Consider the following 21146-nt stretch of genomic DNA (forward strand, 5'->3'; position numbering starts at 1 on the left):
AGGACTTTACAGTTTTGGACCTGACGGACTCTCCGGGACTGTTTACCGGATCAGACCAGCAGAGCGGACCGGGACCAGATTCCGGATCGGGATCAGCCTGGGATTACACCTGGAGGAGACGGGATTCCGCTCCGGTAAGTTTACTGTGATCAGAGGTATGGGTCCACCGAGACCCGTTAGACAGGAGAGACCGGGGAGACCAGAGAGACCGGGGGGGGGGGGGGGGGGGGGGGGGGGGGCTGTGATCGGTGGGAAGGGAACTGCAGAGAGACCGGATCGTTTTCAGGCAGAGAGACCAGAGTCTGACTCCACAGCTCTGTCCCCCCAGAGTCTGACTCAGGCAGACCTCTTTGAGAAGTGGGCTCTCTGTAACAGTTTTTAATGATCATGAATCAGCAGCTGATCGATTTTAAACCGAAACAACCAAAATATAAATATTGATGAATTTAAAGTTTTACAGTTTGATAAAATATTAATCTGAAGGTGAAACTTTAATAAAATGATAAATATTTATTTTTACTAGATTCAAGTTTCTTTACACTAATGATCAAAATCAATCAATCTTTATTCATAAATCACCAAATCACAACAAACATTCTCCTCAGACTCCAAACAGGGCCAGTCTAGACCGGACTCTATGTTCTATTATTAACAAAGACCCAACATCAAGACCGGATCAGATCCAGTCCCATCTTACAGACAGGACTCAGTGTGGTCTCATCTTAATCCACCATGAGCAGAGCACTTTGCAGCATTTAGCAAGTTACAGTGGCAAGGACAAACTTCCTTTAATAGGCAGAAACCTCCAGCAGGACCAGACTCATGTTAGACAAACTTCCTTTAACAGGCAGAAACCTCCAGCAGGACCAGACTCATGTTAGACAAACTTCCTTTAACAGGCAGAAACCTCCAGCAGGACCAGACTTGATTGATTTATCTCTCTTCAGGTGGCCACAGCAGGATGAAAACGTTCACCTAAACATTACCTCAGTATGACATCATCGAGGCCCACCTCCTTCCCCCACCCAGTGCACCATCATCTTCATCATCACCTTCTTCATCATCATCAGCCTGTCTTATTTGGGATTGGACAGAGCCTCAGTCAGTCCTCACCGTGGCCCCGCCTCTTCCTTTCTCTCTGGATCTGGATTGGTGGACAGGTGTTCCAGGTGAGCGCCTCCCACCAGCACATCCATCCTCACTCCATCAAGATACCTGGTGACATCACTCTGGGGGGGCTGTTCCCTATCCATGCTCGCGGCCCCCACGGTCTGCCCTGCGGCGAGCTGAAGAAGGAGAAGGGGATCCACCGAATGGAGGCCATGATGTACGCTCTGGACCAGATCAACAGCGACCCCGAGCTGCTGCCCAACATCACCCTGGGGGCCCGGATCCTGGACACCTGCTCCAGAGACACCTACGCCCTGGAACAGTCGCTCACCTTCGTCCAGGCCTTGATCCAGAAGGACACGTCCGACATTCGCTGCTCCAACGGAGAACCGCCCCTCATCCGAAAACCAGAGAGGGTGGTGGGCGTGATCGGGGCATCTGCCAGCTCTGTGTCCATCATGGTGGCCAACATCCTGAGACTGTTTGAGGTGAGGAACACAGGTAGTACACAGGTAGTACACAAGTGACACACAGGTGATACACAGGTGATACACAGGTGATACAGGTAGTACACAGGTAGTACACAAGTGACACACAGGTGATACACAGGTAGTACACAGGTAGTACACAAGTGACACACAGGTGATACACAGGTAGTACACAGGTAGTACACAGGTGATACACAGGTGATACACAGGTAGTACACAGGTAGTACACAGGTGATACACAGGTGATACACAGGTAGTACACAGGTGATACACAGGTAGTACACAGGTAGAACACAGGTGATTCACAGGTGATACACAGGTGATACACAGGTAGTACACAGGTAGTACACAAGTGACACACAGGTGATACACAGGTAGTACACAGGTGATACACAGGTAGTACACAGGTAGTACACAAGTGACACACAGGTGATACACAGGTAGTACACAGGTAGTACACAGGTGATACACAGGTGATACACAGGTGATACACAGGTAGTACACAGGTGATACACAGGTGATACACATGTGATACACAGGTAGTACACAGGTGATACACAGGTGATACACAGGTAGTACACAGGTGATACACAGGTAGTACACAGGTAGAACACAGGTGATACACAGGTGATACACAGGTGATACACAGGTAGTACACAGGTAGTACACAGGTAGTACACAGGTAGTACACAAGTGACACACAGGTGATACACAGGTAGTACACAGGTAGTACACAGGTGACACACAGGTGATACACAGGTGATACACAGGTAGTACACAGGTAGTACACAAGTGACACACAGGTGATACACAGGTAGTACACAGGTAGTACACAGGTGATACACAGGTGATACACAGGTAGTACACAGGTGATACACAGGTGATACACAGGTAGAACACAAGTGATACACAGGTAGTACACAGGTGATAAACAGGTAGTACACAGGTAGAACACAGGTGATACACAGGTAGTACACAGGTGATACACAGGTGATACACAGGTGATACACAGGTAGTACACAGGTGATACACAGGTAGAACACAGGTGATACACAGGTAGTACACAGGTGATACACAGGTAGTACACAGGTGATACACAGGTGGAACACAGGTGATACACAGGTGATACACAGGTAGTACACATGTGATACACAGGTAGTACACAGGTGATACACAGGTGATACACAGGTGATACACAGGTAGTACACAGGTGATACACAGGTGATACACAGGTAGAACACAAGTGATACACAGGTAGTACACAGGTGATACACAGGTGATACACAGGTAGTACACAGGTAGAACACAGGTGATACACAGGTGATACACAGGTAGTACACAGGTGATACACAGGTGATACACATGTGATACACAGGTAGTACACAGGTGATACACAGGTGATACACAGGTAGTACACAGGTAGAACACAGGTGATACACAGGTGATACACAGGTGATACACAGGTAGTACACAGGTGATACACAGGTAGTACACAGGTGATACACAGGTAGTACACAGGTAATACACAGGTAGTACACAGGTAGAACACAGGTGATACACAGGTAGTACACAGGTGATACACAGGTAGTACACAGGTAGAACACAGGTAGTACACAGGTAGAACACAGGTGATACACAGGTGATACACAGGTAGAACACAGGTGATACACAGGTAGTACACAGGTGATACACAGGTAGAACACAGGTGATACACAGGTAGTACACAGGTACTACACAGGTAGTACACGGGTGATACACAGGTAGTACACAGGTGATACACAGGTAGTACGCAGGTGATACACAGGTGATACACAGGTAGTACACAGGTACTACACAGGTAGTACACAGGTGTTACACAGGTGATACACAGGTGATCCACAGGTAGTACACAGGTAGAACACAGGTGATACACAGGTAGTACACAGGTACTACACAGGTAGTACACAGGTGTTACACAGGTGATACACAGGTGATCCACAGGTAGTACACAGGTAGAACACAGGTGATACACAGGTAGTACACAGGTAGTACACAGTTGATACACAGGTGATACACAGGTAGTACACAGGTAGAACACAGGTGATACACAGGTAACATGATAAATCAATCTTTATTTATATAATCACAACAAACTCTCCTCAGACTCTCTCCAAACAGAGCCGGTCTAGACCGGACTCTATTCTATTATTAACAAAGACCCAACATCAAGACCGGATCAGATCCAGTCCCATCTTATAGACAGGACTCAGTCTGGTCTCATCTTAATCCACCATGAGCAGAGCACTTTACAGCATTTAACAGGCAGAAACCTCCAGCAGGACCAGACTCATTCATGTGATGAGGATGATGTTAGGTTCAGTAAACTGCACACACACACACACACACACACACACACACACACACACACACACACACACACACACACACACACACACACACAATTATGTATTAATGTGATTGTTATTGAAGCACTGACACACATTCAGCTCTGGCTGTTACACCACACTAATCCACTGTGTGTTTGTGTGTGTGTGAGTGTGTGTTTGTTTGTGTCACTGTGTGTGTGTGAGTGTGTTTGTTTGTGTGTGTGTTTGTGAGTGAGTGTGTGTTTGTTTGTGTCACTGTGTGTGTGTGAGTGTGTTTGTTTGTGTGTGTGTTTGTGAGTGAGTGTGTGTTTGTTTGTGTGAGTGTGTGTGTGTGTGTGTGTGTGTGTGTGTGTGTGTGTGTGTGTGTGTGTGTGTGTGTGTGAGTTATTGTGTGTTAGTGAATGAGTGAGTGTGTGTGTGTGTGTGTGTGCGTGTGTGTTTCCAGTTGGACCAGTATGTTCATGTGTTTAGTTTGACCCTGAGTCCTGACTGAAGGACAGGTATTTGTGTTAGTCTGATCCGTAACTCTGCTGTTCTACCGTCAGGGATCACAGAGAACACATGTTGGTGAATAACAATCAGAATTATTGATTATTGATTAATTATTGATTAATTATTATTGATTAATTATTATTGATTAATAATTATTGATTAATAATTATTGATTATAAATGTTGTGTCAGATCCCTCAGGTGAGCTACGCCTCCACAGCTCCAGAGCTCAGCGATAATAATCGATACGACTTTTTCTCACGGGTGGTCCCTCCGGACTCGTACCAGGCTCAGACCATGCTGGACATCGTGAAGGCGCTGGGATGGAACTACGTGTCCACGCTGGCGTCAGAGGGCAACTACGGCGAGAGTGGCGTCAACGCCTTCATGCAGATCTCCAGAGAGGCCGGTGCGTTTGATCTTGTCCTCATAACAACTTCTTTATCCTGATTGAATCATTCAGTCTCATCTGTGTCCTCGCTGAAGGTCAGCATTCACACCTTCATGTTCAGATCATGTGATCATTTTTTGGTAGAGCTTCAATTCACAACAAGAGGAACCTTCATCCTCTCTCCACGCAAAGCAAGTGTAGAGGCGGCTGTGGATCAGTGGGTCGAGTCAGTCCTCTATCAATTAGAAGGTTGGTGGTTCGATTCCAGCTCTGGCATTCTCATGCCGAAGTGTCCTTGAGCAAGACACTGAACCCCAAATAACTCCCTCTGTTGTTCAGCGGTGTGTGAATGTGTGTGAATGTGTGTGAATGTGTGTGAATGTGTGTGAATGTGTGTGAATGTGTGTGAATGTGTGTGAATGTGTGTGAATGTGATGAGTGGTGTGATCAGAAAGAAAAGAGATATAGAAATATAAGGCCATCTACGATTTAGAGTGAACTCTCCTGTTATCTACAGAGACCACAAATTAACCTGCAGTGACAGAGAAATATTAAAAACCCAGTCCATCAGAGTCCGGACTATGTGTGACACATTTTAAAAGTGTCTGGTGGTTTATATCATTTTAATTTTATATTGAGTATTACTGTGTTTATATTTACAGTGTGTTTATATTCAAAGTGTGTTTATATTTACAGTGTGTTTATATTCAAAGTGTGTTTATATTTACAGTGTGTTTATATTTACAGTGTGTTTATATTCAAAGTGTGTTTATATTTACAGTGTGTTTATATTTACAGTGTGTTTATATTCAAAGTGTGTTTATATTTACAGTGTGTTTATATTCACAGTGTGTTTATATTCAAAGTGTGTTTATATTTACAGTGTGTTTATATTTACAGTGTGTTTATATTTACAGTGTGTTTATATTTACAGTGTGTTTATATTCAAAGTGTGTTTATATTTACAGTGTGTTTATATTCAAAGTGTGTTTATATTTACAGTGTGTTTTTATTTACAGTGTGTTTATATTTACAGTGTGTTTTTATTTACAGTGTGTTTATATTCAAAGTGTGTTTATATTCAAAGTGTGTTTATATTTACAGTGTGTTTTTATTTACAGTGTGTTTATATTTACAGTGTGTTTTTATTTACAGTGTGTTTATATTCAAAGTGTGTTTATATTTACAGTGTGTTTTTATTTACAGTGTGTTTATATTCAAAGTGTGTTTATATTTACAGTGTGTTTTTATTTACAGTGTGTTTTTATTTACAGTGTGTTTATATTTACAGTGTGTTTATATTTACAGTGTGTTTATATTCAAAGTGTGTTTATATTTACAGAGTTTATATTTAGTGTTTATATTTACAGTGTGTTTATATTTACTGTGTTTAAATTTACAGTGTTTATATTTACAGTGTGTTTATATTTACAGAGTTTATATTTACAGAATGTTTATACTTACAGTGTTTATATTAACAGTTTATATTTACAGAGTTTATATTTACAGTTTATATTTACAATGTGTTTATATTTACATTGTTTATATTTACTGTGTGTTTATATTGACAGTGTGTTTATATTTACAGAGTTTATATTTACAGAATGTTTATACTTACAGTGTGTTTATATTTACTGTGTTTATATTTACTGTGTTTATATTTACAGTGTGTTCATATTTACAGTGTGTTTATATTTACAGAGTTTATATTTATAGTGTTTATATTCAAAGAGTGTTTATATTTACAGTGTGTTTATATTCAAAGTGTGTTTATATTTACAGTGTTTATATTTACAGTGTTTATATTTACAGTTTATATTTACAGAGTTTATATTTACAGATTATATTTATAGTGTGTTTGTATTTACAGAGTTTATATTTACAGTGTGCTTATATTTACAGAGTTTATATTTACAGATTATATTTATATTGTGTTTATATTTACAGTGTTTATATTTACAGAGTTTATATTTACTGTGTGCTTATATTTACAGTGTGTTTATATTCAAAGTGTGTTTATATTTACAGTGTGTTTTTATTTACAGTGTGTTTATATTCAAAGTGTGTTTATATTTACAGTGTGTTTTTATTTACAGTGTGTTTTTATTTACAGTGTGTTTATATTTACAGTGTGTTTATATTTACAGTGTGTTTATATTCAAAGTGTGTTTATATTTACAGAGTTTATATTTAGTGTTTATATTTACTGTGTGTTTATATTGACAGTGTGTTTATATTTACAGAGTTTATATTTACAGAATGTTTATACTTACAGTGTGTTTATATTTACTGTGTTTATATTTACTGTGTTTATATTTACAGTGTGTTTATATTCAAAGTGTGTTTATATTCAAAGTGTGTTTATATTTACAGTGTGTTTTTATTTACAGTGTGTTTATATTTACAGTGTGTTTATATTTACAGTGTGTTTATATTCAAAGTGTGTTTATATTTACAGTGTGTTTTTATTTACAGTGTGTTTATATTCAAAGTGTGTTTATATTTACAGTGTGTTTTTATTTACAGTGTGTTTTTATTTACAGTGTGTTTATATTTACAGTGTGTTTATATTTACAGTGTGTTTATATTCAAAGTGTGTTTATATTTACAGAGTTTATATTTAGTGTTTATATTTACAGTGTGTTTATATTTACTGTGTTTAAATTTACAGTGTTTATATTTACAGTGTGTTTATATTTACAGAGTTTATATTTACAGAATGTTTATACTTACAGTGTTTATATTAACAGTTTATATTTACAGAGTTTATATTTACAGTTTATATTTACAATGTGTTTATATTTACATTGTTTATATTTACTGTGTGTTTATATTGACAGTGTGTTTATATTTACAGAGTTTATATTTACAGAATGTTTATACTTACAGTGTGTTTATATTTACTGTGTTTATATTTACTGTGTTTATATTTACAGTGTGTTCATATTTACAGTGTGTTTATATTTACAGAGTTTATATTTATAGTGTTTATATTCAAAGAGTGTTTATATTTACAGTGTGTTTATATTCAAAGTGTGTTTATATTTACAGTGTTTATATTTACAGTGTTTATATTTACAGTTTATATTTACAGAGTTTATATTTACAGATTATATTTATAGTGTGTTTGTATTTACAGAGTTTATATTTACAGTGTGCTTATATTTACAGAGTTTATATTTACAGATTATATTTATATTGTGTTTATATTTACAGTGTTTATATTTACAGAGTTTATATTTACTGTGTGCTTATATTTACAGAGTTTATATTTACAGAATGTTTATATTTACATTGACACCAAGCATGGACACCAAGCATGGATACTTAGCTTGGATACTTAGCTTGTATATATATATATGTATATATATATATATATATATACATATATATATATATATATATATATATATATATATATATATATATATATATATATATATATACATCCTCACATCGCAGTTAGATCAATGATTTGTTTGTCTGTCACTCTGACCTGTCTGTCTCTCAGGGGGTGTGTGTATCGCTCAGTCAGTCAAGATTCCTCGTGAGCCAACAGACGGGGAGTTCGATAAAATCATCAGACGTCTGATGGAGACGAGTAACGCTCGTGTGGTCATCATCTTTGCCAACGAGGACGACATCAAGTAAGAACAAACTGACCCCGCCCACACTGGCACATCATGGCACCAGTCTACCCCAGGGTCACATGACTCCTCCCTTTCCCCTGGTAGGTGTGTCCTTGAGGCAGCGAAGCGTGCTAACCTGACAGGTCACTTCCTGTTTGTGGGGTCAGACAGCTGGGGAGCGAAGAGTTCTCCAATCGCAGAGCTGGAAGACGTCGCAGAGGGCGCCGTCACCATCCTGCCCAAGCGAGCATCCATAGACGGTAAATACATACACACACCTGAACTGAGTGAGTGTGTGTGTGTTTGTGCGTTTAGCTCTGTGTGTGAGTATGTGTGTGTGTGTGTTTACCTCTGTGTGTGAGTATGTGTGTGTGTGTGTGTGTTTACCTCTGTGTGTGAGTATGAGTGTGTGTGTGTGTGTGTTTACCTCTGTGTGTGAATATGTGTGTGTGTTTACCTCTGTGTGTGAGTATGTGTGTGTGTGTTTACCTCTGTGTGTGAGTATGTGTGTGTGTGGGTGTGTTTACCTCTGTGTGTGAGTATGTGTGTGTGTGTGTGTTTACCTCTGTGTGTGAGTATGTGTGTGTGTGGGTGTGTTTACCTCTGTGTGTGAGTATGTGTGTGTGTTTACCTCTGTGTGTGAGTGTGTGTGTGTGTGTTTACCTCTGTGTGTGAGTATGTGTGTGTGTTTACCTCTGTGTGTGAGTATGTGTGTGTGTGTTTACCTCTGTGTGTGAGTATGTGTGTGTGTGTGTTTACCTCTGTGTGTGAGTATGTGTGTGTGTGTGTGTTTACCTCTGTGTGTGAGTATTAGTGTGTGTGTGTGTGTTAACCTCTGTGTGTGAGTATGTGTGCTTACCTCTGTGTGTGAGTATGAGTGTGTGTGTGTGTGTTTACCTCTGTGTGTGAGTATGTGTGTGTGTTTACCTCTGTGTGTGAGTATGTGTGTGTGTGTTTACCTCTGTGTGTGAGTATGTGTGTGTGTGTGTGTGTTTACCTCTGTGTGTGAGTATGTGTGTGTGTTTACCTCTGTGTGTGAGTATGTGTGTGTGTGTGTGTGTTTACCTCTGTGTGTGAGTATGTGTGTGTGTTTACCTCTGTGTGTGAGTATGTGTGTGTGTGGGTGTGTTTACCTCTGTGTGTGAGTATGTGTGTGTGTGTGTTTACCTCTGTGTGTGAGTATGTGTGTGTGTGTGTGTGTGTGTGTTTACCTTTGTGTGTGTTGTCCAGGCTTCGATCAGTACTTCACGTCTCGTTCTCTGGAGAACAATCGGAGGAACATCTGGTTTAATGAGTTCTGGGAGGATGACTTCAGGTGCAAACTGACCAGACCTGGAATCAAACTGGACCCTGACAAGAAGAAGTGTACAGGTACGACCACACCTGATGAGGCACCAATCAATCCACCACGTCATGTGATCTGGTGTCATGTGATCTGGGGTGTCATGTGATCTGGTGTGTCATGTGGTCTGGTGTGTCATGTGATCTGGTGTGTCATGTGATCTGGTGTGTCATGTGGTCTGGTGTGTCATGTGATCTGGTGTGTCATGTGATCTGGTGTGTCATGTGATCTGGTGTGTCATGTGGTCTGGTGTGTAATGTGATCTGGTGTGTCATGTGATCTGGTGTGTCATGTGATCTGGTGTGTCATGTGATCTGGTGTGTCATGTGGTCTGGTGTGTCATGTGATCTGGGGTGTCATGTGGTCTGGTGTGTCATGTGATCTGGTGTCATGTGATCTGGGGTGTCATGTGATCTGGTGTGTCATGTGATCTGGTGTGTCATGTGGTCTGGTGTGTAATGTGATCTGGTGTGTCATGTGGTCTGGTGTGTAATGTGATCTGGTGTGTCATGTGATCTGGTGTGTCATGTGATCTGGTGTGTCATGTGGTCTGGTGTGTAATGTGATCTGGTGTGTCATGTGATCTGGTGTGTCATGTGATCTGGTGTGTAATGTGATCTGGTGTGTCATGTGATCTGGTGTGTCATGTGGTCTGGTGTGTCATGTGATCTGGTGTGTCATGTGATCTGGTGTGTCATGTGATCTGGTGTGTCATGTGATCTGGTGTGTCATGTGGTCTGGTGTGTCATGTGATCTGGTATGTCATGTGATCTGGTGTGTCATGTGGTCTGGTGTGTCATGTGGTCTGGTGTGTCATGTGGTCTGGTGTGTCATGTGGTCTGGTGTGTCATGTGATCTGATGTGTCATGTGATCTGGTATGTCATGTGGTCTGGTGTGTCATGTGATCTGATGTGTCATGTGATCTGGTGTGTCATGTGATCTGGTGTGTCATGTGGTCTGGTGTGTAATGTGATCTGGTGTGTCATGTGGTCTGGTGTGTCATGTGATCTGGTGTGTCATGTGGTCTGGTGTGTCATGTGATCTGGTGTGTCATGTGATCTGGTGTGTCATGTGGTCTGGTGTGTCATGTGATCTGGTGTGTCATGTGATCTGGTGTGTCATGTGATCTGGTGTGTCATGTGATCTGGTGTGTCATGTGGTCTGGTGTGTCATGTGATCTGGTGTGTCATGTGATCTGGTGTGTCATGTGGTCTGGTGTGTCATGTGGTCTGGTGTGTCATGTGATCTGGTGTGTCATGTGGTCTGGTGTGTCATGTGATCTGGTGTGTCATGTGATCTGGTGTGTCATGTGATCTGGGGTCTTGCAGGTAAGGAGCGGATAGGTCAGGACTCGGCATACGAGCAGGAAGGGAAGGTTCAGTTTGTGATTGACGCGGTGTACGCTGTGGCGAATGCGCTGCACAGCATGCAGCAGGACCTTTGTCCCAGTAGCACCGGAGTCTGCAGCGACATGGACCCTGTGGAGGGACGTCTGCTGCTGGGCTACATCAGAGCGGTCAACTTCAACGGTGAGACAAAAACTCTTCAGAGCGCACTCTGTGATCTGTAACTACAGAAACATGTAGAGTGTGGAGTTCTGTGTCGCAGACTTTGGTGACCTGAGCTTTGGTTCAGCCTTTAGTCATCAGAGAGAATCTCAGAACAGCAGCTGCAGCTTCTTCTTCCTGTTTCACCAGATCTATATTTTATAAAGACGAGAAGCTGCAGCAGCCGGTTTGTCTGACAACCTGTCTGTCTGACAACCTGTCTGTCTGACAACCTGTCTGTCTGACAACCTGTCTGTCTCACAGCAGCTGCAGCTTCTTCTTCCTGTTTCACCAGATCTATATTTTATAAAGACGAGAAGCTGCAGCAGCCTGAGAGTCTGAGAGCGCTCTGCACGCCACCATCCTGTTTGTCTGACAACCTGTCTGTCTGTCTGTCTGTCTGTCTGTCTGTCTGTCTGACAACCTGTCTGTCTGACAACCTGTCTGTCTGACAACATGTCTGTCTGACTGTTGGACAACCTGTCTGTCTTACAAGCTATCTGTCTGTCTGTCTGTCTGTCTGTCTGACAACCTGTCTGTCTGACAACCTGTCTGTCTGACAACATGTCTGTCTGTCTGTCTGTCAACCTGTCTGTCTCTCTAACATGTCTGTCTCTGTAAGTATAACCTCTCTGTCTCTCTGAGTATAACCTGTCTGTCTCTCTGAGTATAACCTGTCTGTCTCTGTAAGTATAACCTGTCTGTCTCTCTGAGTATAACCTGTCTGTCTCTCTAAGTATAACCTGTCTGTCTCTCTGAGTACAACCTGTCTGTCTCTCTGAGTATAACCTGTCTGTTTCTCTGAGTACAACCTGTCTGTCTCTCTAAGTACAACCTGTCTGTCTCTCTGAGTATAACCTGTCTGTTTCTCTGAGTACAACCTGTCTGTCTCTCTAAGTATAACCTGTCTGTCTCTCTGAGTATAACATGTCTGTCTCTCTGAGTATAACCTGTCTGTCTCTTTGCAGGCAGTGCTGGGACAACTGTTATGTTCAATGAGGACGGAGACGCTCCAGGTCGTTATGACATCTTCCAGTTTCAGCTGACCAATCACAGCCATCCTGGGTATCATGTGATTGGCCAGTGGACCAATAACCTGAGACTCAACGTGAGAGAAAGACAGGCTGTGGTTTTCTTGATTTTTGCCACTTTATGTTTGTTGTTCGTGTCTCTCTCTCCCTCTGTCATCACCTGTCTCTCTCTCTCTCTCATTCCCTCTTTCAACACCTGACTGTCTGTCTGTCTGTCTGTCTGTCTGTCTGTCTGTCTGTCTGTCTGTCTGTCTGTCTGTCTGCCTGCCTGTCTGTCTGTCTGTCTGTCTGTCTGTCTGTCTGTCTGTCTGTCTGTCTGTCTGTCTGTCTGTCCACCTGTCCACCTGTCTGTCTCTCTGTCAGTTGGAGGAGATGCAGTGGTCTGGAGGGGGGAAATCTGTTCCGGAGTCAGTTTGTAGTTTTCCATGTAACCCAGGGGAGAGGAAGAAGATGGTGAAGGGGGTCTCCTGCTGCTGGCACTGTGAGGTACGATCATCATCACCATCACCATCATCATCATCATCATCATCACCACCATCATCATCATCATCATCATCATCATCTGTCTCTCTTCCTGTCTGCAGCTCTGTGACGGGTATCAGTTCCAGGTAGACGAGTTTAACTGTGAGACTTGTCCGTCAGACATGCGCCCCGCCCCCAACAGAACCACCTGCCGTCCAACTCCAATCATCAAACTGGAGTGGAACTCTCCCTGGGCCCTCGTGCCTGCCTCCATTGCCATGCTTGGTATCCTAGCAACCAGCGCTGTGATGATCACCTTTATGCGTTTCAATGAGACACCTATCGTCAGGGCTTCTGGGAGAGAGCTTAGTTACGTCCTCCTGACAGGTGAGATAAGATTCTAACAGGTGAGGTAAGATTCTGACAGGTGAGATAAGATTCTGACAGGTGAGATAAGATTCTGACAGGTGAGATAAGATTGTGAAAGGTGAGATAAGATTCTAACAGGTGAGATAAGATTGTAAGAGGTAAGAGGCTGTTGTAGCCTCTCTGGAGTGTGGTGCAACCTTTATTTTGAAGTGTTTCCTGTGGTGTGACCTTTATTTTCAAGTGTTTCCTGTGGTGCAACCTTTATTTTGAAGTGTTTCCTGTTGTAGCCTCTCTGGATTGTGGTGTGACCTTTATTTTGAAGTGTTTCCTGTGGTGTGACCTTTATTTTGAAGTGTTTCCTGTGGTGTGACCTTTATTTTGAAGTGTTTCCTGTTGTAGCCTCTCTGGATTGTGGTATGACCTTTATTTTGAAGTGTTTCTTGTGGTGTTACCTTTATTTTGAAGTGTTTCCTGTGGTGTGACCTTTATTTTGAAGTGTTTCCTGTTGTAGCCTCTCTGGATTGTGGTGTGACCTTTATTTTGAAGTGTTTCCTGTTGTAGCCTCTCCAGAGTGTGGTGTGACTTTATTTTGAAGTGTTTCCTGTGGTGTGACCTTTATTTTGAAGTGTTTCCTGTGGTGTGACCTTTATTTTGAAGTGTTTCCTGTTGTAGCCTCTCTGGATTGTGGTGTGACCTTTATTTTGAAGTGTTTCCTGTTGTAGCCTCTCTGGATTGTGGTATGACCTTTATTTTGAAGTGTTTCCTGTGGTGTGACCTTTATTTTGAAGTGTTTCCTGTTTATCGTTTACTCGATGTTGTCTTTGGTTGATTTTCTGTTAAATATAAACTTTAAATATTTGCAAATGATTCTGTTTTATTTGCACTTTATATTGCGTCTTTTAATAGTTGAAGATTTATTTTGAAGAATTTATTTTTCTTAAACTTCCTGAAGATGTCATCAGCAGTGAAGGTGACATCACCTGTCTGTCTGGCTTCAGGTATCTTTCTGATCTACCTGATCACGTTCCTGATGATCGCTGAGCCAGGTGTGTTAGTGTGTGCGCTGCGGCGCCTCCTGCTGGGCCTCGGCATGGCGATCACTTACTCTGCCATGCTCACCAAAACCAATCGGATCTACCGGATCTTTGAGCAGGGCAAGAGGTCTGTGACTCCGCCCAAATTCATTAGCCCCACCTCCCAGCTCATCATCACCTTCATCCTCAGCTCAGTCCAGGTGAGCACTCAGTTTTTTAACCACCTGCTGTTTCTCCATCCCGTCACTTTTCAGATTTTATGTCCTGTGCGTGTGTGGTGTGTGTGTGTGTGTGTTTGTGTGTGTGTGTATGTGTGTGGGGGGGTTGGTTGTTTTAGGTCCTGGGGGTGTTTGTGTGGTTCGCTGTGGTCCCTCCTCACACCATCATCGACTACGAGGAGCTCCGCCCTCCTAACCCTGACCTGGCCCGCGGGATCCTGAAGTGTGACATGTCAGACCTGTCGATCATCGGCTGCCTGAGCTACAGCATCGTGCTAATGGTGACCGACCGATCCAGTATTGATCCAGTATTGATCCACTAATGATCCAGTATTAATCCAGTATTAATCCAGTATTAATCCAGTTTTGATCCAGTATTGATCCAGTATTGATCCAGTATTGATCCAGTATTAATCCAGTATTTATCCAGTATTGATCCAGTATTGATCCAGTATTGATCCAGTATTAATCCAGTATTAATCCAGTATGGATCCAGTATTAATCCAGTTTTGATCCAGTATTGATCCAGTATTAATCCAGTATTGATCCAGTATTGATCCAGTATTAATCCAGTTTTGATCCAGTATTGATCCAGTATTAATCCAGTATTAATCCAGTATTGATCCAGTATTGATCCAGTATTGATCCAGTATTAATCCAGTATGGATCCAGTATTAATCCAGTTTTGATCCAGTATGGATCCAGTATTAATCCAGTATTGATCCAGTATTGATCCAGTATTGATCCAGTATTAATCCAGTATTAATCCAGTATAAATCCAGTATTGATCCAGTATTAATCCAGTATTAATCCAGTATTGATCCAGTATTAATCCAGTATTAATCCAGTATTGACCCAGTATTGATCCAGTATTGATCCAGTATTGATCCAGTATTGATCCAGTATTAATCCAGTATTAATCCAGTATTGATCCAGTATTAATCCAGTATTGATCCAGAATCATCATCTTGATGTTTCAGCAGCTGATTTGTGTCTTTGTTTGGTTTCTGATTGGTTAGAACTCTGTGATGTCACAGTGTTCTATAACAGCGATGAACGGTTGTTCTGGGAGGTTCTGTGTCCCATAACCCTAATCATTCTTGTTGCTAGGTAACCTGTACAGTGTACGCCGTGAAGAGTCGGGGTGTTCCAGAGACGTTCAATGAGGCCAAGCCGATCGGTTTCACAATGTACACCACCTGCATCATCTGGCTCGCCTTTGTACCCATCTTCTTTGGTACCGCCCAGTCCACAGAAAAGGTACCAACCAAAACCAGGATGGACTAAAACCAGGGCAATCTTAAACAAAGACAGTCTAAATCCAGGACAGGGTTGTGGTTGAATCTGGTTTATAACCTGGTTCATTTCTTGTTCATGTTGACTTTGTGAACCCCGGTTATGGATTCCAAAAACCTGAACAAAAGAAACCAGCTGACCGTGGTCCATCAAGACCTTAATAGCAGGGCTAAGTGATGGAGCATGAGCAGGCAGGTTATTCATCATCATCAGGAGTGAATGTGTGTCTGTGGTTCAGAGTGAGTTCAGGGACTCTGAGGTCAGTCTGAGCAGAATTAGACCCAAAGTGGAACAGCTGGATTAAACAGATTATAAATACAGGACATCATTTAACCATTTACCTCTGAGGAATCAATAACTCACAAAACCTGTTGCTTCCTCCTCCACCCCTCACCCTGCAAAACCCCTTCAGTGTTTTCAGAACCAGAAACAGCACCAGAGCCTGGTCCAATTTAAGAACCCAGTAAAATTAGAACCAGAACACAGATTGTTGTGGTCTACGTTCCGTTTGGGAGTCGGGTTAGGGTTAGGCACCATTGGGAGGCGGTTCACTTGGTTATGGTTAGGGACTTTTGGGAGGTGGTTCACTTGGTTAGGGTAAGGGACTTTTGGGAAATGGTGCACTTGGTTGGGGTTAGGGACTTTTGGGAGATGGTGCACTTGGTTGGGGTTAGGGACTTTTGGGAGATGGTTCCCTTGGTTGGGGTTAGTTACTTTTGGGAGATGGTTCACATGGTTGGGGTTAGGGACTTTTGGGAGGTGGTGCACTTGGTTATGGTTAGGGACTTTTGGGAGGTGGTTCACTTGGTTGGGGTTAGGGACTTTTGGGAGGTGGTTCACTTGGTTAGGGTAAGGGACTTTTGGGAAATGGTGCACTTGGTTGGGGTTAGGGACTTTTGGGAGATGGTTCCCTTGGTTGGGGTTAGGGACTTTTGGGAGATGGTTCACTTGGTTGGGGTTAGTTACTTTTGGGAGATGGTTCACTTGGTTGGGGTTAGGGACTTTTGGGAGGTGGTGCACTTGGTTACGGTTAGGGACTTTTGGGAGGTGGTGCACTTGGTTGGGGTTAGGGACTTTTGGGAGGTGGTTCACTTGGTTACGGTTAGGGACTTTTGGGAGATGGTTCATTCTGTTAGGGTAAGGGACTTTTGGGAGATGGTGCACTTGGTTGGGGTTAGGGACTTTTGGGAGATGGTGCACTTGGTTGGGGTTAGGGACTTTTGGGAGATGGTTCACTTGGTTAGGGTTAGTTACTTTTGGGAGATGGTTCACTTGGTTAGGGTTAGTTACTTTTGGGAGATGGTTCACTTGGTCGGGGTTAGGTACTTTTTGGAGGTGGTTCACTTGGTTAGTTACTTTTGGGAGATGGTTCACTTGGTTGGGGTTAGGGACTTTGGGGAGGTGGTTGACTTGGTTAGGGTTAGGGACCATTGGGAGGTGCTTCACTTGGTTGGGGTTAGGGACTTTTGGGAGGTGGTGCACTTGGTTGAGGTTAGGGACTTTTGGGAGATGGTGCACTTGGTTTGGGTTAGGGACTTTTGGGAGATGGTGCACTTGGTTGGGGTTAGGGACTTTTGGGAGATGGTTCACTTGGTTAGGGTTAGTTACTTTTGGGAGATGGTTTACTTGGTCGGGGTTAGGGACTTTTGGGAGGTGGTTCACTTGGTTAGGTACTTTTGGGAGGTGGTTCACTTGTTTAGGTACTTTTTGGAGGTGGTTCACTTGTTTAGGTACTTTTTGGAGGTGGTTCACTTGGTTAGTTACTTTTGGGAGATGGTTCACTTGGTTGGGGTTAGGGACTTTTGGGAGATGGTGCACTTGGTTTGGGTTAGGGACTTTTGGGAGATGGTGCACTTGGTTGGGGTTAGGGGCTTTTGGGAGATGGTTCACTTGGTTGGGGTTAGGGACTTTTGGGAGATGGTTCACTTGGTCGGGGTTAGGTACTATTGGGAGGTGGTTCACTTGGTTGGGGTTAGGGACTTTTGGGAGATGGTTCACTTAGTCGGGGTTAGGTACTATTGGGAGGTGGTTCACTTGGTTGGGGTTAGGGACTTTTGGGAGGTGGTTCACTTGGTTAGGGACTTTTGGGAGGTGGTTCACTTGGTTAGGGACTTTTGGGAGGTGGTTCACTTGGTTTGGGACTTTTGGGAGATGGTTCACTTGGTTGGGGTTAGGGACTTTTGGGAGGTGGTTTACTTGGTTGGGGTTAGGCACCATTGGGAGGTAGTTCACTTGTTTGGGTTTAGGGACTTTTGGGAGATGGTTCTCTTGGTTGGGGTTAGGGACTTTTGGGAGGTGGTTGACTTGGTTACGGTTAGGGTCCATTGGGAGGTGGTTGACTTGGTTAGGGTTAGGGACCATTGAGAGGTGGTTCACTTGGTTAGGGTTAGGGACCATTGGAAGGTGGTTCACTTGGTTGGGGTTAGGTACTTTTGGGAGGTGGTTGACTTGGTTTGGGGTTAGGTACTTTTGGGAGGTGGTTCACTTGGTTACGGTTAGGGACCATTGGGAGGTGGTTGACTTGGTTACGGTTAGGGACCATTGAGAGGTGGTTCACTTGGTTACGGTTAGGGACCATTGAGAGGTGGTTCACTTGGTTACGGTTAGGGACCATTGGGAGATGGTTCACTTGGTCGGGGTTAGGTACTTTTGGGAGGTGGTTCACTTGGTCGGGGTTAGGGACTTTTGGGAGGTGGTTCACTTGGTTAGGTACTTTTGGATGTGGTTCACTCGGTTAGGGACTTTAGGGAGGTGGTTCACTTGGTTAGGGACTTTTGGGAGGTGGTTCACTTGGTTTGGGACTTTTGGGAGATGGTTCACTTGGTTGGGGTTAGGGACTTTTGGGAGGTGGTTTACTTGGTTGGGGTTAGGGGCCATTGGGAGGTAGTTCACTTGGTTGGGTTTAGGGACTTTTGGGAGGTGGTTGACTTGGTTACGGTTAGGGACCATTGGGAGGTGGTTCACTTGGTTAGGGTTAGGTACCATTGGGAGGTGGTTCACTTGGTTGGGGTTAGGGACTTTTGGGAGGTGGTTCACTTGGTTAGGGTTAGGGACTTTTGGGAGGCGGTTCACTTGGTTAGGGTTAGGGACTTTTGGGAGGCGGTTCACTTGGTTAGGGTTAGGGACCATTGGGAGGTGGTTCACTTGGTTGGGGTTAGGTACTTTTGGGAGGTGGTTGACTTGGTTGGGTGTAGGGACTTTTGGGAGGTGGTTGACTTGGTTGGGTGTAGGGACTTTTGGGAGGTGGTTCACTTGGTTGGGGTTAGCGACTTTTTGACTTCAGAAAGTTCTTTCTTTGTCGCTCAGATGTTTATCCAGACAGCAACTCTGACGGTCTCCATGTCGCTCAGCGCCTTCGTCTCTCTCGGGATGCTTTATATTCCAAAGGTTTACGTTATCATCTTCCACCCTGAGCAGAACGTCCAGAAAAGGAAGAAGAGCTTCAAGGTCTGTCCTCTAATAGTTGCTGTTTCCTGCAAGTTGCTGTGTTACCTGACAGTTGCCTAACACTTGCTGTGTTGCAGGCTGTTGTCCAAGCTGCCAAGATGTCCCAGAATTCACCAAATGAGAAACAGAATGGAGAGGCGAAGATGGTACCGGACAGATCACAGTGAAACTCCAAGTATTCAGGTACTTCAACTACAGACTGCAGTTAAGATATTCCAGTTTTTTTAAAACGCTGTTTTCATTTTATGTTTCTAAACATTCAGAAACAAGTTGCTCCTGTAAGTTAGTTCACATCTGTCAGGTGGACTGTGATAAAAAGTGTCTCCGGCAAATTATTCACACATTTCTTCAGATGGACGGAGCGCTTGGTCAAATCCCTTCCCGTGATGGTCAAAACGCTTCCCCTGATGGTCAAAACGCTTCCCTGATGGAATAAACACTTCCCTGATGGTCAAAACACTTCCCTGATGGAATAAACACTTCCCTGATGGACAAAACACTTCCCTGATGGTCAAAACACTTCCCTGATGGAATAAACACTTCCCTGATGGACAAAACACTTCCCTGATGGTCAAAACACTTCCCTGATGGAATAAACACTTCCCTGATGGTCAAAACGCTTCCCCTGATGGTCAAAACGCTTCCCTGATGGAATAAACACTTCCCTGATGGTCAAAACACTTCCCTGATGGAATAAACACTTCCCTGATGGACAAAACACTTCCCTGATGGACAAAACACTTCCTGTGGTGGTCAAAACGCTTCCCCTGATGGTCAAAACCCTTCCCCTGATGGACAAGACGCTTCCCTGATGGACAAAACACTTCCCTGGTGGACAAAACACTTCCCTGGTGGACAAAACACTTCCCTGATGGAATAAACACTGCCCTGATGGTCAAAACACTTCCCTGATGGTCAAAACACTTCCCTGATGGACAAAACACTTCCCTGATGGTCAAAACACTTCCCTGATGGTCAAAACACTTCCCTGATGGACAAAACACTTCCCTGATGGAATAAACACTCAACAAGTTGCCCCAGATGGTCAACGAGTTGCTCCAGATGGTCATCGAGTTGCCCCAGATGATCAACAAGTTGCCCCATATGATCAACGAGTTGCCCCAGATGGTCAACGAGTTGCTCCAGATGGTCATCGAGTTGCTCCAGATGATCAACGAGTTGCTCCAGATGATCAACGAGTTGCTCCAGATGATCAACGAGTTGCTCCAGATGAGTGTACGGTCATGGATGGGACGGAGGGTTGGTGTTCTGCTGAGTGGACTGCGGGTAGATTGCTGTTTAAGGCTTCTCCGGTCAGCTTTAGCCTCCTCTGAGTTCTGGTCAGGACAAACTGAAGAACAAACCCTGCAGAGCTGAAGACATCACTCTGTTTTGTCTGCTTGTCAGATGCATTACTAAGATTTTGAAGCCACAGATATAATTGGATGATTTGGTGTTCATGTTTATTTATAAAGGTATTTTAATATTGATGTGACGATTACTGAGACAGACAATGCTGCAGAAACTGCATATCCCAGAATGCCCTGAGAGCGAAGAGCCAAAGAATAAACCAAGCTCTCTTTCTGTTTGGTGTGAATAATACCAGCAGGGACGGGTTTCAATCATTATATGGGCGGGGGGCGGGGCTTACAGCTATGAATAGCACTTCAGATGAGTGGGGCTAAGCTTCGGAGGCTGACAGTCTGCTGGAGGTATTTCAGACTCAGCTGCTGAATGTTTCAGCTGCCGGTTAAAGATTCATGATCAGCTGAGCGTCTCAGGAGCAAGGCAGCAACCACGGTTCAATTCCCCGAAGAGACACAGAACTGGGTCAACTTCTTCTTCTGCTGTTTGCTCTTCAGCAAGGGAGAACAAACACACACACACACACACACAAACACACACACACACACACACACACACA

General features: G+C 43.3%; 1 protein-coding gene across 1 annotated transcript; it reads left to right on the forward strand.

The window, feature by feature from the left end:
* Positions 1-20177, forward strand: LOC117808705 (metabotropic glutamate receptor 6-like). Its single transcript, XM_034678389.1, has 16 exons — positions 1-134; positions 948-1598; positions 4648-4864; positions 8358-8493; positions 8581-8735; positions 9706-9846; positions 11147-11347; positions 12334-12473; positions 12760-12882; positions 12981-13245; positions 14226-14461; positions 14599-14760; positions 15590-15739; positions 19082-19222; positions 19300-19405; positions 19575-20177. The coding sequence occupies exons 2-15, from the start codon at positions 993-995 to the stop codon at positions 19387-19389; spliced, it is 2763 nt and encodes a 920-aa protein (XP_034534280.1). The 5' UTR covers positions 1-134; positions 948-992; the 3' UTR covers positions 19390-19405; positions 19575-20177.
* Positions 20178-21146: the final 969 nt, after the last annotated feature.

Source organism: Notolabrus celidotus, unplaced genomic scaffold, assembly GCF_009762535.1.
Source record: "Notolabrus celidotus isolate fNotCel1 unplaced genomic scaffold, fNotCel1.pri scaffold_142_arrow_ctg1, whole genome shotgun sequence".
NCBI lineage: Eukaryota > Metazoa > Chordata > Actinopteri > Labriformes > Labridae > Notolabrus > Notolabrus celidotus.